Consider the following 17,337-nt stretch of genomic DNA (forward strand, 5'->3'; position numbering starts at 1 on the left):
TCGCTGGACAAGGGAGAAGAGGCTTTTCGAAGGGCTGCAGTGCTTGGCACCTCCAGTATGATGGGCACTCATTCACAATCTAAAGCTGCTTAGGACAAACGTGTCCCTCCATGCAAAAGTCTGATGAAATAGTTTAACTTTGCACATGGAATACTTGGGGAATTAGCTAAATCATGTGGCTATGGAGAGGTAGAAGCAGATTTGATCTGAGATCAAGTGGTGGGAAATGCATTCACCAAACATTTGGGATAAATATCTGCAGCAGGAAGATCTGACAATGGATAAAGCGGTTGCCATGGTGACGTTCCTTGAAAGTGTTCAAGACAAAAGTTGCCTCATGGCAGCAATGAGCCCCCTTCCACTAAAGGGGTTCTTCAGCACAAGGGGGCGAGAAGGCCAGCCGGAGGCCTCATTCCAGGATTCACGTCAGTCGAGGCAGACGCTCCGGGCTGTCTCTGTGGACTGCTGCACCATTCCAGAGAACACGGTAACGTACTGAACAGGAGCCGTTGGTATTGCCAAAAATCGGACATTAGCTCAACTTCAAGGCAAGAAAGGATGCATCCTGGTCCCAGCTGCACACCCACGCACATCCAGAAAAGGCTGTCATAGTCTCCCTGGGGTGGGAAACAAACGTGTGGGCGTTAACACCCCCAGACATGAGCCAGGCCCCCCCTGAGCGGCAAATGAGCCCAGAGCAGCTGGCGGAGTGGTTGTCTGAAGGCAGCCCAAAGGGTCGAGGTACAGACATAGGTCGCATCTGGTCCGAAGCCAAAGAGCAGGATCCCGCAAGGCCGAGGTTTTTGCGAGGGGAAGGGCAGATTGCGGGGGGCAGAGTGGTTGTCCCCAACCGGGGTTACTTGCTACCAGCAGCTCTGAAACAGGATCCCCCCAGTGCAAGCAGCTGGCGGTGGGAAGGCTGTCGCCTTGCGAGGAGCCCCTTCACTCAGCCTTTCTTGCCATAAGGCGGGGTAAGGTAAAGGTAAAGGTTTCCCTTGACGTAAAGTCCAGTCGTGTCCGACTCTAGGGGGCGGTGCTCATCTCCGTTTCTAAGCCTTGGAGCCGGCGTTGTCCCTAAGGACCCGTCCGTGGTCATGTGGCCGGCATGACTCACGGAACACCGTTACCTTCCCGCCGAAGCGGTACCAATTGATCTACTCACATTTGCATGTTTTCGAACTGCTTGGTGTGCAGGAGCTGGGACGAGCAACGGGAGCTCACCCCGCCGCGCGGTTTCGAACCGCCGACCTTCCGATCGGCAGCTCAGCGGTTTAACCCGCAGCGCCACCGCGTCCCTATAAGGCGGGGAGGAGGTCCCAAATCGGGACCCTCGTCCGCTGCTGCTTCCAGCTGTTGCAGTGCTCTGCCACCAAATCAGGCCCAGGGCCTCCCCGCTCTTCCACAGGGTAGTCTGAAGCGGCCTCCTCCTCGGAGTCGGAGCCGGAGCTGGCCCTGACAGGAGGCGTCTCATAACCAGAAGATAAGTAGACTGAATGCAGGAGAAATTTTGTAAGGGCTGTTAGGATAATGGAAGATGAAGATGAAGTGGAGGAGGAGGAACAGTTTGTTTATTCTGAGAATTAGGGAGAAAAAGAGAATGTGGGTGCTAATGGGAAGCAACTAGAGATGGTGGTTGCTATTGGCAGTGCACAAAACTTTATTTGCAGCACACTTGATTATGCAGTATTTTCCAGCAAGAAATTAAAGCATATTACAAGTCCCACTCAGTCATTCCCAGAGTCAGCTGGATCTCTTGAATGGTAGAATGGTACAAATTCTTGTTTAAAGGGCTTGGACAAATTACTGTTCTCCCAAAGTTGCCATGGAGGCCTCCATTGTGCTCTTTGCACAGAACCTGCATTTACCCTGTGTGATCATAGAAGCTGTGAAAGCTGAAGTAGACAAAAATAAGGAGAATGGTATTCTAAGAGGTACATGAAGGTACACGTTGGGTGTGCGACTTGTTTATGGAGCCAAAAAAGGCGACAATAATGAAATCTATGTTTGTATTGCTTTGGGGGTAGTAAACAAAGCTGTGAGGCAGGAGTGCCATCCTGTGCCAACAACAGATAACATGTTGCATGCTATTCAAGATGGACAGATGCCACCAAAGGTTTTCGGTGAATAGAATTTGCACCAAACTCTCACTCTGATTTAATTCTAGTCCTCCTTTGGATCAGGCCAGCCAACTGTGATCTGCACCACGAGTAAAGCTCACATTCCTGGGTCCCAGTACAAAGTTAAATCCAGTAAGTTGGATTTACTGCAATAAGTTCAATAAATCTCTTATTAAATAATATGCAATAAGTTCAATAAATAAATATGCAAAATAGACTGAATGTAATAAATATATCAAAGTCTTGCTCAGATGCTATTGTACTTCAGCTAAAGTGCTCCTCTGAACTGAAGCCACATAAGAGATATTTTAAATAATAGAATGAATTATAATCTAAACCAGGAAAAAAACATTCCAAGTACGCACCTGAAGTGAAGTCACTGTAGAAAATTCCTTGAGCTTTCCTTCCTCATCTTTTAAATTGTATCCCTCAGGTTTCTTATCTCGCTCAGTAATCTTCCACAATTTAATAGTTTTATCTTTAAACAAACAAACAAAAAAGCCATCATAGTTATTAAAAAGAGTACATTAAACTTTTAATTGTATTACTTGTTTTTAACATAATACTTATAAAACTTATTTTTGATCTTACATAAAGGTCCAAATGTGTGATTTATTTATTTATTGCCCTGTTTTTAAGGGATTTTTTTTAAAACTTTAGAACCATTTTCTAGCATAAACCTTCATTAGCCATGGCTAGAAATAAATCTATAGAAATCTTAAATCTATGGGAATAACTGGGGGCTTGCTTTTTTTTTTTTTGCATTTTCAAAGACACTTCTCATTACATTTTTCCCCCCAATATGTATATTCTGCTATGTAAAGAAATTTGGAAGTAACGGACAATGCCATTATAAAAGAATCCTACTAGAAATTCCTCTGATCTGGGGATTTCACTCCAGTGATATTGGTGCTGAATGAGCATTAGGCAAAAGGGAGGCTCAGAGAGTACCGTTTACTGAACATCCTTCCACCAAGGAATCCATGCGGTCATTCCAGGAATCAGAAAAGGAGGGAGGAGGGAGGGGCACCGTCTGGGAGTGTGGGGGTCTTAAGTGAATGGAAGAGATCCTTCAGCCATTTTGTACATTAAACCAAAATGTAATGCAATCCCCACCTCACCCAATGTTATCTGGTGAAGTCTTCTGTGGTTTCCTTTAATTCTTAGAGTAAAATGCCAGGTAGAAAAACTTAACAGGCAAAATGGGCTCTAGAACAAAGTGGGTGCTTGAGGATCTGCAAATCCGTAAAGGGCACTATGGATTAGGGGATTGATCTTAGGATCCAGACAGCTACTGTGTTTTTTGAAACAAGATCTGGATCTTTGCTAAATAAAGTTTTTAGGCTGAGGCTATGGGGAGGTTGAAAAATGGCGGGGGGTGGGGATTCTCAAGGCATTCAGAATATTTCAGGAGAGAGCATTGCAGTTTTAAGCGTCTGTGAATTATTGTCAGTATCTTCTTTGTTGACATTTAAACAGAAATGAAGAAACTGAATCAGTGGGAGAAAGTGTCAACAACAGCCCCCTCCCCCAACCTTTTTTCCCGGGCATCTAAGACTGCATTGCTCTGGGCAGTGGGGAGCAGCCATAGGCTTCCTCCATCTCACCTCACACCGTGATGGATCATAAATGGTACTGCATTATAAGAGAGAGTTTCTCCTAACATCCACAGAGTACATGAAGGTTCAAAGGAATGTAGAGATTACCTTAGAAAGGATGAACCATTAAGGGAAAAGAAATGCAACTCAGTCTGGGGAATGGGGAAAAGTGTGAGAAAATAACTCCAAATAATTCCCCTGCCTTGATTCTGTTTGGTAACAGACGGGGCCAAGGGAAACTCTGGCAGGCTTTCCAGATTCTGTTATTCTACCCAACGACAATAGAGAATCCATGCACTGCCTGTTTCCTGACCTGGCCTACCTTGAAGGGCTGTCCCCAGGTGAGATTTTCCTGTTGCTGTTTCTTTAAATATGAAAATGATTAAAGAAAAGGCATTGCAAATCTCTTCAAACATATAATGTCATTAATTTGCCCCTGGAGATGCAGCAAATCCCACGCTAACATGACAGCCTGGAATGGAGTTAAAATATGCTACGAAGCTTTCCAATCAGGCTCACATTAACATTCCCACGTTTACAGTGGGAAATTCTTATTTCTCTTCCCTGTTTTACACAGAAAGGACCATTCAGACTACTGAATACAATCCTCTGCTCAGTGCAGGAATCCAGGACAGATGGCTGTGAACACATCCAGGGAAGGGGATCTCAGCCCCTCTCAAGGTCATGTATCTGGACCCCAAACTGCTGCTGTTGCCTGGCATTCAACCAGAATCCCTCTTCCTGCTTGCAGAAGACGTTCTTAAGTCTTTTGCAAGCAGGAGTACAGAGAACGGCTCTTTTCTCAACATGTTTCAGGTACTTGATGAAGTCTGTCACATCCATACTTTAGCCTACTCTTCCCAAGGCTAAAGTTTCCCAATTTCTCCAGTCTTTCTTCATAGGATTTGGTGTCTCGTCCATCATCATTCTCACTTGTCATTTGTCTCAAGTCTTTTAAAATGTGGTGCCCAGAACTGGACACAATAACTGAGGGCTCACAATGCTTAGCGAAGAACTGCTCCTATTACATATACCCTGGAACTTCTACTTCCTGTAATTTGAAGCCATCCTTATGTGATGCAACCTAAAATTCCCTTTTTCTAGAATTCTAAAATTCCACTGAACACTTCTGGATCATATTCAGTTTGCATTTAATAACTATGTTAAGATTCTTTTTTTCATATTGTTACCAGGCCAGGTATCCATCATTCTCTATTTATGTACTTGATCTCTGTTTCCAACATGTATAACTTTGTGTTTGTCATGGTTGGATTTGGCCCATTTCTCTAACTTATCAAGATCATGTTGATTTTTATTCCTCTCTTACTCTCTTCCACGGTCCAGGTTCCACTCCAACCTAAGTGGGCAATTTCATTTAGTGAATGGGGGAAGGGGAAATTGAGCCCTCGGGCACTTCAATATGGGGGATGGTACCCCCATATACCCTCATATGCTGATGATAAGCATATACATCTACCCTAAGATCAACAGAGATATGGTGGAAGTCTTGTCCTGGTGCCTGAAGATGTAAAAATCTGGATGGGAGGAAAAGGTTGAGATCCAATCCAAACATGATGGTATGACTGATGATTTAGAAGCCAACTGATTCCGGACAGTTTCAACTTTAGTTCTGGTTGTTGTGCTGTCCAAGAAGGAGCTTATCTGTAATCTGAGGTCCTTCTGGAGTCATGACTCTTGCCATATTAGCAAGTGGTAACTGTTGCTAGGAAGACCTCTGCCCAGTTTTCATGGGTGGACCAGTTATAGTCATTCCTGGAGCAGGAGGCACTGGTGACAATCCCTTATGACCTTGTCCCCTCACAGCCAGATTACTATAACTTACTCTAAATAGGACTGACCTTGAAGACACGTGGAGACCACAGCTGATGCATGGTCTGTGAATCCATGGCCATAGACTTATGGGAGTGGTCTGATATCCCACATAATATCTGTATTAGAGGAATGGCATTGGCTGCCAGTTTGTTTCTGGGTGCAATTCAAGGTGCTGGTAATAACTATAAGGGATCTGGGTATCTATAGTATAAGGCCTTTTGCTCCTAGTAGAATCTGCCTCCACTGAGTGTGCTGGTAGAGAGTACTTGCTAAGTGTCTGTACTCCCAGCAAAGACAGCAGGAGAGGACTTGGAGGCAAGCATTGTCTGCTAGAAGATCCTTCTGGTGGAACCAGTTATTTTTAACAGAATTCTTATTTTTCACATTCAGAAAGTTGTTGAAAACCTTGCTGTTAAGTAGACATCTGGAGACAGGATGAAGTAAGGAAGAACCTTGGAGTGCACTTCAGTGCTTACTGTACTTCATAATTTACAATTTGTTGAAAGTTTCATTGTGGTTTAATTGATATTTGAGTTATTTAATATTTTGTAATCTGCTTAGATTCACCCCACTGAAGTGGCACAAAAGTCCTTGTAAAAAAATAAATCAATAGAAATTCTGATCATGGGTGGCCAGCTAACACCGATGTAAGTTTCAGAAAGAGGTACTTGAATGGTTCCAGGCTTCCCAAGAGGGGCAATGGAGAACAGGCACTGGAGGCTGACCTCCAGCAGAAGAGCTGCATTGGAAAATACTCTGCTGGGTTCAGAAATCACTTTGCCAACTTGTTGCCTCTATGGAGAACCTATTGGCAATGCACATGTCTTCCATCCTAAGATAAGATCTCTCCTCCTCTGAAATGGGCGGTGAAGCATTAGCCTTGCCCACATGTAGCTCTTCCCTACCCTCTTGCCTGCAGGCCCCAGGAGCTACACTGATCTCCTACCAGTGGGGCCGCAGGCACTGGGGACAACGTCAGAGAGATGGAGCTTTCACTGCCTTTTGCCTCCCAGCAGAAGTCTTGTCTGGATGTTGATGAGGGAGCCATCATCGGCTGCCTCTCCCAGATGCCAGTGATACAAGAGGGGATGTTTTCTGGAACAAGCTTTCACTTGTGCTGAAGGAGGCCCAGACAAGCTTTCTCTGGCCAGAGGGGACACTTCCTTTCTTGGCATAATTTAGGCAGCAAATACATCATGGGAGCTGGCAGGCTTGGGATTTTCTGGCTTTGTGGGTGTTGCCTGATTTCAGGAGGGCTGGGTTTATTTGATTTCTACTCAGGTAGTTGCCAAAAATTGTACCTGAGTGTGGATGGGGGGCTCATGCCCTTGGTGCCCATGGCTGTCCTTCCCGATACAAGCTAAGAGTCTGTAACAAGCTCCCATTGTGTGTCCCCTCTGGGCAAGAAACAGGAGCAGCCATCAGCTGGGCTGAGGTGGGCAGGCAGGGCAACTCCCTTTCCACTTAGGACTTCCTCTTTAGGAACCCCAGAATGCCTGCCTGCCTGCCTGCCTGCCTGCCTGCCTGCCTGCCTCCTTCCTTCCTTCCTTCCTTCCTTCCTTCCTTCCTTCCTTCCTTCCTTCCTTCCTTCCATTTAAATTGCTGGGGCGGGGTAGGGGAGATGACCCATAGAATTCATGGGAACAGGGAGGGGAGAAATCTTCCTCAAGAATCCAAAGGACTTTTGGAAAACAAAGGGCTGCAAGCTGAGAATTTTGAATGACGGTGCCGGGGAAGCCCTGTCCTGCCGGGGTGCTTGTATCACTGCTGCTCTTCCTGGCCACAGGGCACGCTGACGTCTTGGGAAAGCTGGTGGGAATTCAAGATTGTCTGAGCCTGAAATCCTAATCGGGGACCAACTCTTACCCTGAACCAGACCAGAGGTCTTGCACACTAGTGTAAATGTCAACAGAGATAAATAATCATAACCCGCCTAATCCACCCTGTTTTGTGCATATGTACATTGGAAAAGACAGAAGAAAGCGTGCATTCAGAATGCAGGTAGAGCATCCAATAATGTCAGCAAAGATCTACCTGCCAGAGTATTAGCAGTATTAATCCTAGAGTTTTACCATTTGTTGACAGAAGAGAGTGGGCTGCATTCTGCTGTGGCAACCATTTTATCTTGTTTATTTTTTCTTCTATTTCCAAACTCTTCAAATAGTCAAATTCGGGTTCATGGCTCTGGAAGGTGCTGTAAACATTGTACTCGCCTTGGCAGTAAGGCGCATTTTTGCTCTGTAAATAACAAAACACGACATCAGGGCTTATCTCTGCCTCCCGGCTGGGCTGGGAAAAAGCAGCTGGACCGGGTGCCCAGACAGGCAGCAAAGGCTTCATGTGAAGGAGAACAGCTCCTTGATGCCGCCGCCCCCCCCTCCAGGCCTCAAGCGGAGGCCCAGCTTGCTTTGGGCAGGTCTGCACACCCCAGGGAAGCTTTCAGGGCTGCCCCAACCCTGCGCATCTTTTGGGAACCCCGGGGCTCAGGGGAGGTGGCCCCCCCTCACAGACGCTGACTGGCCGAGCTGCAGAAACGTCGCAGAAACGTCACACTGAAGGACGTTTTCTGCTAGCGTTAAAAGGGCTGCTCCTGGTTAGCACAGCTGGCTGCTGCAGGGAAACCTTTAGGAGTTTAGAATATATATATCCAAAGCAAACTGCTCAGTGAGGGACAGAAAGGGGTTACTGGCACCTGAAAAATACATGACCATGCTCAGGAATTGCTTCTAAAATAGGAAGTTGCAACAGGAACGAAACCTGTTCACGTGAAAGTAAAATTAAAATGTACACAAATAGGAAATTTATATTTTCAAATGTATATACCATGCTTTTATTTCTAGATCAGTTCAGTACAAAAGCAAATATATTAAAAATAAAAGTGCCACTTAATTTTTTAAGACCCTGATCCTCTAGAGAAAGCATGATACGGTCTGCATGGGAGTGAGATTTATCCAGTAAAGAAAGAATATTAGGGGGAAACACTCACCTGTTGAGGCGAAGAATAAGTAATGGGGGGGAGGGGGGGACAGATGGTGCTCTCTACTTATGACTGTGACTGCAGGCCATCTCCCAAGCTGACATGCATGGCTGAGATCTCTCCATTTTATACCTGGTTGTTGCTGATAAGCACACACAGGAGCAGCCTGATCTTGGACGTTTTTATTTTGAATGAAATTCCTGGTGTATTCTCACATTAGTCTGCAAATTTAGGCTTTCAAGAAAGCATCACTCTCCCTGTGCTTGTACAGAGTCGAACAAGATAAAATACACGTTGAAATAAAAACCAGCATACATTGAATCTACTGACTCGCAAACGGAATTCCACTCAGAAATTTTCTCCTCCCAAAAGGGGGATATAATTTTTTTTTACCAATTCCCAGTTCTTCTGAAATTCTTTCTCCCCTGTCAGCACCAAAATGTGGGAGACGATCTTGAAAAGAAAAGGAGGTTGGGGAGAAAGATAAAAGTTGTTTTCCCTCCTGGGGCTGCCCTTGAGGCCACCTGGTCCAGAGTGCAACTGCCTGGGGAGTACTGGGTGCCCTGCAGCTTGCCTGTGTTACATCACTGCTGGGCAAGCTGCACTGGCTCCCAGTTTCTTTCTAGGTGTAATTCAAGATGCTGGTTCTCTATTACCTTTAAATGGGGCCAGGAAGTCTGCAGGACTGCCTCTCCTCAAGGGAATCTGCTCGTCCCACCAGGCCAGATAGGGTGGCACACTCCAGGTCCCTTCCTTTAAATGTTGTCTTCAAGTGGGACCTGAAAGCATGCTTTCTCTGTAGTGGCCCTGCCCTATGGAACACCCTCCCACTGAGATCTGGTAGGCTGCTACCCGCCTAGCCTTGTAGAGCTGGCTGTTCCCACATGCCCTGGAGTAGAGGGAGGCTAGAGCCCAGGGACGTTGAGCTCTTGCACCTCTTTGTACCAAGAATAATTTGATTTCTGTGTACCCCATCTGGTGATTGAGCTGCATCATTAACACCCTCAGAACTCCAATATTCAGCTCTTCTTCAGCAGCACGTTGAGTGCCATCCAACTTGAGGGACCTGTCATTGGCACTATATTGTCAATCCCTTTATATTATCTCTCCATGTGATTTTATTGGCAAAAGATATGAGTGGTTCTCCTGTGCAGTATGAATTTATGCCTTTGCCATTGTCACTAAAGGGATCATCCACCTCCAACATCTTCCCATATTGCTGCTGCCTGATAAAGTTGCCTGCTTGCTTTAGCTGAGCAGCTGCGATGGCCTTCACAGTTTAAATGACCCTGCTGGAATTCTTTACTCCTGGCATACACTCTTGACGTTCTTCACTCATCCCTCCCAGGAACACTACACCTGCCATGATAAGGTATCATAATAGGAGTTGAGGGGGAGATAATTTTAATTTTGCTGTTTATTCATTTAGTCGCTTCCAACTCTTCGTGACTTCATGGACCAGCCCACGCCAGAGCATCAACACCCCCAGCTCCCCCAGGGATGGGTCCGTCACCTCTAGAATATCATCTGTCCATCTTGCCCTTGGTCGGCCCCTCTTCCTTTTGCCCTCCACTCTCCCTAGCATCAGCATCTTCTCCAGGGTGTCCTGTCTTCTCATTATGTGGCCAAAGTATTTCAGTTTTGCCTTTAGTATCATTCCCTCAAGTGAGCAGTCTGGCCTTATTTCCTGGAGGATGGACTGGTTGGATCTTCTTGCAGTCCAGGGCACTCTCAGGATTTTCCTCCAACACCACAGTTCAAAAGCATCGATCTTCCTTCTCTCCGCCTTCCTTATGGTCCAGCTCTCGCAGCCATATGTTACTACGGGGAACACCATTGCTTTAACTATGCGGACCTTTGTTGTCAGTGTGATGTCTCTGCTCTTAACTATTTTATCGAGCTTTGTCACTGCTCTTCTCCCAAGGATTAAGCGTCTTCTGATTTCCTGACCGCAGTCAGCATCTGCAGTAATCTTCGCACCTAGAAATACAGAGTCTTTCACTGCTTCTACATTTTCTCCCTCTATTTGCCAGTTATCAATCAAGCTGGTTGCCATAATCTTGGTTTTTTTGAGATTTAGCTGCAAGCCAGCTTTTGCACTTTCTTCTTTCACCTTCATCATAAGGCTCCTCAGTTCCTCTTCGCTTTCAGCCATCAGAGTGGTATCATCTGCATATCTGAGATTGTTAATGTTTCTTCCAGCAATTTTAACTCCAGCGTTGGATTCCTCAAGCCCAGCATGTCGCATGATGTGTTCTGCGTACAGCTTGAATAGGTAGGGTGAGAGTATACAGCCCTGCCGTACTCCTTTCCCAATCTTAAACCAGTCTGTTGTTCCGTGGTCTGTTTTTACTGTTGCTAGTTGGTCGTTATACAGATTCTTCAGGAGGCAGACAAGATGACTTGGTATCCCCATACCACTAAGAACTTGCCACAATTTGTTATGGTCCACACAGTCAAAGGCTTTAAAGGTAAAGGTAAAGGTTTCCCTTGACGTAAAGTCCAGTCGAATCCGACTCTAGGGGGCGGTGCTCATCTCCGTTTCTAAGCCTTGGAGCCGGCGTTGTCATAGACACTTCCGGGTCATGTGGCCAGCATGACGACTCGGAACGCCGTTACCTTCCCGCCGAAGCGGTACCTATTGATCTACTCACATTTGCATGTTTTCGAACTGCTAGGTGAGCAGGAGCTGGGATTAACAACGGGAGCTCACCCCGCCGCGCGGTTTCGAACCGCCGACCTTCCGATCGACAGCTCAGCGGTTTAACCCGCAGCGCCACAATAAAACAGAAATAGATGTTTTTCTGAAACTCCCTGGCTTTTTCCATTATCCATCGGATATTGGCAATTTGGTCCCTAGTTCCTCTGCCTTTTCTAAACCCAGCTTGTACATCTGGCAATTCTCGCTCCATGAATTGCTGAAGTCTACCTTGCAGGATCTTGAGCATTACCTTACTGGCATGTGAAATGAGTGCCACTGTTCGATAGTTTGAACATTCTTTAGTGTTTCCCTTGTTTGGTATGGGGATATAAGTTGATTTTTTCCAATCTGATGGCCATTCTTGTGTTTTCCAAATTTGCTGGCATATAGCATGCATTACCTTGACAGCATCATTTTGAAAGATGTTGAACAGTTCAGCTGGGATGCCGTCGTCTCCTGCTGCCTTGTTATTAGCAATGCTTCTTAAGGCCCACTCAACCTCACTCTTCAGGATGTCTGGCTCACTGACCACACTGCCAAAGCTATTCCCGATAGTGTTATCCTTCCTATACAGGTCTTCTGTATATTCTTGCCACCTTTTCTTGATCTCTTCTTCTTCTGTTAGGTCCTTGCCATCTTTGTTTTTGATCACCATTTTTGCCTGGAATTTACCTCCAATTTTCTGGAAGAGGTCTCTTGTCCTTCCTATTCTATTGTCTTCTTCCACTTCCACGCATTGCTTGTTTAAAAATAATTCCTTATCTCTTCTGGCTAACCTCTGGAATTTTGCATTTAATTGGGCATATCTCCTCCTATCACTGTTGCCTTTTGCTTTCCTTCTTTCTTGGGCTACTTCTAGTGTCTCAGCAGACAGCCATTTTGCCTTCTTGGTTTTCTCTTTCTTTGGGATGTATTTTGTTGCCACCTCCTGAACAATGTTGCTGACTTCTGTCCATCGTTCTTCTGGGACCCTATCTACTAAGTCCAGTCCCTTAAATCTATTCTTCACCTCCACTGCATATTCCTTAGGAATATTAGTGAGCTCATATCTAGCTGATCTGTGGGTCTTCCCTAATCTCTTTAGTCTGATCCTAAATTGTGCAAGAAGAAGTTCGTGATTGGAACTACAGTCAGCTCCAGGTCTTGTTTTTACCGACTGTATAGATGTCCACCACCTTTGGCTGCAAAGGATGTAGTCACTCTGATTTCGGTGTTGTCCATCTGGTGAAGTCCATGTATAAAGCCATCTCTTAGGTTGTTGGAAGAGAGTGTTTGTTATGCAGAGTGAGTTGTCTTGGCAAAATTCTATCAGCCTGTGTCCTGCTTCGTTTTGTTCTCCCAGGCCATGCTTACCTGTAATTCCAGGTGTCATTTGACTGCCCACCTTAGTGTTCCAGTCTCCTGTGATGAAAATAACGTCTCTTTTAGGCGTGTTGTCCAGTAGGTGCTGCAGATCCTCATAGAACTGCTCTACTTCAGCTTCTTCAGCATCTGTGGTTGGGGCGTATATTTGGATCACTGTGATGTTCGATGGCTTGCCCTGAATTCGAATTGAGATCATTCTATCATTTTTGGGATTGTATCCAAGCACTGCTTTAGCCACTTGACTATTAATTATGAAGGCTACTCCATTTCTTCTGTGGTCCTCTTGTCCACAGTAGTAGATCTGGTGGTCATTTGATGTGAAGTGGCCCATTCCAGTCCATTTCAGTTCACTGACGCCCAAAATGTCTATCTTTAATCTTGACATCTCACCAATAACCACATCCAATTTGCCCTGGCTCATAGATCTTACATTCCAGGTTCCAGTGGTGTGTTGATCCTTAGAACATCGGATTCGCCGTTCGCCACCAGCACCGTCGGCCGCTAGCCGTCCTTTCGGCTTTGAGCTAGCTGCGTCATCATGTCTGGGGCTAGTTGAACTCATGCTCTGTTCCTCCCCAGTAGCATTTTGACCATCTTCCGACCTGGGGGTCTCATCTTCCGATGGTATACCGACATATCTCTGATTGTACTGATCCATTGAGTTTTCACGGCAAGAATACTGGGGTGGGTTGCCATTACCTTCCCCAGGGATCGCATTTAGTCTGACCTCTCTGTCATGACCTTCCCATCTTGGGTGGCCCTTCACAGTTTAGCTCATGGCATCATTGAGGTGCTCAAGCTCCAGCACCATGACAAGGTAACGATCCTTTGCTGAAGGATAATTTTAATAGAAATTATTATTTAATAATCAGTATATTATAGTATATTATATAGTATATTATAGAGGGGTGTGGTGGCTCAGTGGTTAAGATGCCAGGCTTGTCGACCAGAAAGTTGCAAGTTTGGTGGTTCGAGACCCGAGCACCATGTGACAGAGTGAACTCCCGCACTTGCTCCAGCTCTTGCCAAGCTAGCAATTCGAAGGCATGCAAAAGCGAGTCAATAATTAGGTACCGCTTCAGTGGGAAGGTAACAGCGTTCCATGACTGTCATGCTGGCCACATGACCACAGAAGTGTCTTCAGACAATGCTGGCTCTTTGGCCACAAAACGGAGATGAGTACTGCCCCATAGTGTCAGACACGACTAAACGGGAAGCTTTACCTTTTTTTTATATATTATAGTAATCTATAACAATAATTCATTCACCCAAAGTCATCCTATAAATGCAGAAAATCCTCTGGGCCTCTTGTATCTACTGCACAAACAAATCCACTGAGATATTTGTAGGTGTGTAGAACCTGATGTAGATCATTGGTTCATGTCTTCACACCTTAAAGAGTTTGCACAGGGAATTCCTTCACTTATCTGAGTTGAACAGATAAAACCTCTTTTATTTTCATTATCCTGCACCTGATCAAGGATGGGAAACCTCCAGCCCAGCCTGCAAGGACTCATACCAGACACTCCCTCCATGGCACCACACCTCACCCTAATGCTGCTAAACACATTATTATATTTCATCTATACCTCATCCTTCACATTGAAAAAATGCAAGGCCTTATCTTTCCCTCTTCTGCTGGGAAAGCAGGACCGCAATGAAGGTGTTGGACCCTGACAGCTCCCTCCTACCACAGCGTGGGCCGCACTATTCACTCAGCGTCAGTCTTCTGTGATGGGGAAAGCCTGCACTGGACACCTGCTCCACCAAGGGTGGAAGACAGAGTGATAGCTCTCCCCTTTGCCTTCAGGGGGTGCTTCTCTTCAGGTCAATGGACACATGGAATAATATCTACCTGTGTCCTCCTCTATGGAGAAGGATGGGGTGGGATCTAGCAGTGTGGTATCACTCCCTGAAACTGACTTCCCACAGTGCTTCAGGTCGGGCAGGGCTCTGAGTCTGTCTCCTGGACTTTAGGGTTAGGGCTAGAGTCCCAGTTCTGTACTTCTCCTTTCCCCTTGCAAAGCTGCAGAAGTCAGTAACTTCAAAATAGCCATTATATCAAACTGGAAACTATTTCTTCTGGTCCCTCAGATACTGCTCAGATACTGCTGAATTTATTAACAATTAACTTTCATACAAACATCATCAACTGGGTTATATATACTGGGTGATAAGATTATTTATAAGTATATAACTTGTTTCTATAAGGATTTTGGATTGCTACAATAGAACCTATTTCTCATTCAGGAAGAGACCCGGGATGGTATTCTCAAATTTACTAGGTTTTAACATGGTTTCCCCTCTCTTATATTCCAAGCATTAAATAAACTTCAGGATAGAATAACTTAACTATAAAGCGTAAGGGTTGGAAGGGAATTCAGAGATTCTTTAGTCCAGGCAGAACCCATTCCTACAGGATTCTCCACAGACACCTATCCATCTCCGGCCTTTCCTGAGGTAGACTGAAGATACACAATTGCAAGTACAGAAGATCCCACATGAATCTTGGAAAGACCTTCCACCAGGAAAAGAGCAGTTCAGCTGTGGATCCCAGACGTGATAAACTGCCCTTTATTGATTTTAACATGCAGGCTGGTCAGCTTCTGTCTGGGATGCTTTAATTTAGATTTCTTCACTGACCAGGAGGTTGGACTTGACATCTTTACTGGTCCCTTCCAACTTCAGCTTCTACATAGCAGAGATAAAAAGAGGGACGGGAGGTTATCTCCATCTTAAGACTGGAATATCAAAATCATAGGAAGGGTATCAGGCTATGGCTCAGAAAGTGATGGAGACTGACAGTCAAAGAGCTTTTTTCAGGGTTCGCCCAACTGCAAAGCCCTGCCGTGGGGTTGTGTATAAGGGTGCAGCCGAGAGTTACAAGCCAGATGCATGTCAGCACCAGTGAATTCTGCCTGGACGAAGGAGGAGGGGCAACGTCCCAGCAAGACAGTTGGAGAATGTTTACAGAAGGACTCAGCATCAAGGTTGTCCTGTCGGTTCCTGCCAGAAGTCCTTCCAGCACTTCTAGCAGATGGACTGGTGGGGTTTGTGAAGCTGAAAGGAAAAGTGCTGCCTGATAAGAGATTCAGAAGGGGGGGCTGGCATGGAGGGGGAAAGAGTTTTATTCAAAGGTCTGAGTGGGAAAAACTGTCATGTTCGCCGTTTCAATGTCTTTGATACATCGTAACGTTTTGCATGTCATTAATGGGATGCGTGTTTCATCTCTCTGGGGAGGATGGGAACAGTTATCTTTTAGCTTTGCTTTGGAATGTATTTGTCTTATCTACTGCGCTCAAGGTTACTTTCCCAGGCTAGCAACTCTGACGATTGCTAGCACCTGTGCCGGGCGGGGCTGTTACGAGGGAGGCGGGATACGTTTGCACCAAGGGTTTAAGTTTGTATTTGGCGCGCTTTTGCTCATTCTCAGCTTTCTTTGTACTTGTCTTTAGTTCTCTAATAAATCAGATTTCATTTAGCAGCCTCTTGTGAGTCTGAGTATTTGGGCTAGGGCAATCATTACATAAAGCTGAGAATCTAAGATCCTAACCCCGCTGGCCCCTGTCCAGGAAAGACAAGTGTCTAACCCTGTGAGGGAGAGAGCCCGCGATGACCGAACCCGACATCATGATGATGGAAGAAGGGGAACCGGACTCGACCGTGAGGCAGTCCGGCCGACCGTCCCAAGGTGGGGAGCTGTCAGCCATCCGGGAAGAGGCGAGCTCCGCGTCGGAGAGTGAAGCCGGGGGGCTGAAAACGGCCCCGGAGACCACCGTGAATTCTCCGGGCGAGCTGCTCACCTGGGATGAGACCCAAGGAGGTGCCACCGTAGCGGGGGGCCCATCCTGGAGGCAGAGATACCCATTATCCCCCAACGTGGTGCAGGTGCAGCCAACGGAGGGCTCACCCACTCCGGATCGGATCCGAGTACTGGAGTCCAAAATGGATTCGTTGGAGGCTATACTGAAAAAGCTGAGCTTGGATGTGACCTCGTTGCGAGAGGTCCGGGAAGAATCAAGCCCGAGGCATTCAACCCCTTCTTCCCAGGGGCAGTCCCCGGAACGGCGACGGGTGGTGCGGAGGCGCGAAGGGGACCAGTCGGTCCAGATGGAAATCGCAGCATCGCCAGGGCGATCGCCCCGGGGCCCCGTGCTGCCCCGAGCCAGGGAAGCACCAGCCGCAGCAGCACCAGGGGTGGGGCGCAGCCCGGCGGGAGGCGGCATGCGAGACTTCCCTGTCAAGTTTGATGGGGACCTGACCAAACTCTCGTTCTTCCTGACGAATGCGAAAACTTACATGGAAGAATGGGGGGCGTTTTTCCAATCGGAGAAGGCGAGAATCATCACCATTGCCACCAAACTGAAGGGGAGGGCGGCAGACTGGTATGTCCAGATGTGCCAGTCGGAAGCGCCTGAACTGGAAAGTTTCGATGAGTTCCTCTGGGCGTTGAAACAACACTTCGAGGACCCCTTAGCAAAAGAGAGAGCAAAGCGAGCTCTGAAGGAACTCAAGCAGGGGTTCAGATCGGTCGCAGATTATGCTTTGGAGTTTAAAGCGCTAGCTGGGAAGGTGGATGACTGGTCCCAAGCAACCATTATCGAGCTCTTCAAGGATGGCTTGAATACAGAGGTGCTGCGCTGGTCCCTGGGGAGAGACGATCCATATACGCTGTACGAATGGATCCTGCTGGCGGGGAGGGCTGAACATGCCCAGGAGATCTTTGCCCAGCGGAAGACCGCCAAG

The 17,337-nt window shown here is 46.5% G+C and overlaps 1 protein-coding gene across 3 annotated transcripts in view; it reads right to left on the reverse strand.

Moving 5' to 3' along the window:
- The window catches only part of PPP2R2C (protein phosphatase 2 regulatory subunit Bgamma), a 105,446-nt gene that overhangs the window by 13,057 nt on the left and 75,052 nt on the right, over positions 1-17,337 (reverse strand). For all 3 annotated transcript variants that reach the window (XM_063310288.1, XM_063310289.1, XM_063310290.1), the window contains 2 exons: positions 7,621-7,786; positions 2,483-2,595 (listed from right to left, as the gene is read on the reverse strand). In XM_063310288.1, the coding sequence (XP_063166358.1) occupies positions 2,483-2,595; positions 7,621-7,786 (279 nt within the window). The remainder of the gene's footprint in view (positions 1-2,482; positions 2,596-7,620; positions 7,787-17,337) is intronic.

Source organism: Candoia aspera, chromosome 8, assembly GCF_035149785.1.
Source record: "Candoia aspera isolate rCanAsp1 chromosome 8, rCanAsp1.hap2, whole genome shotgun sequence".
Classification (NCBI taxonomy): domain Eukaryota; kingdom Metazoa; phylum Chordata; class Lepidosauria; order Squamata; family Boidae; genus Candoia; species Candoia aspera.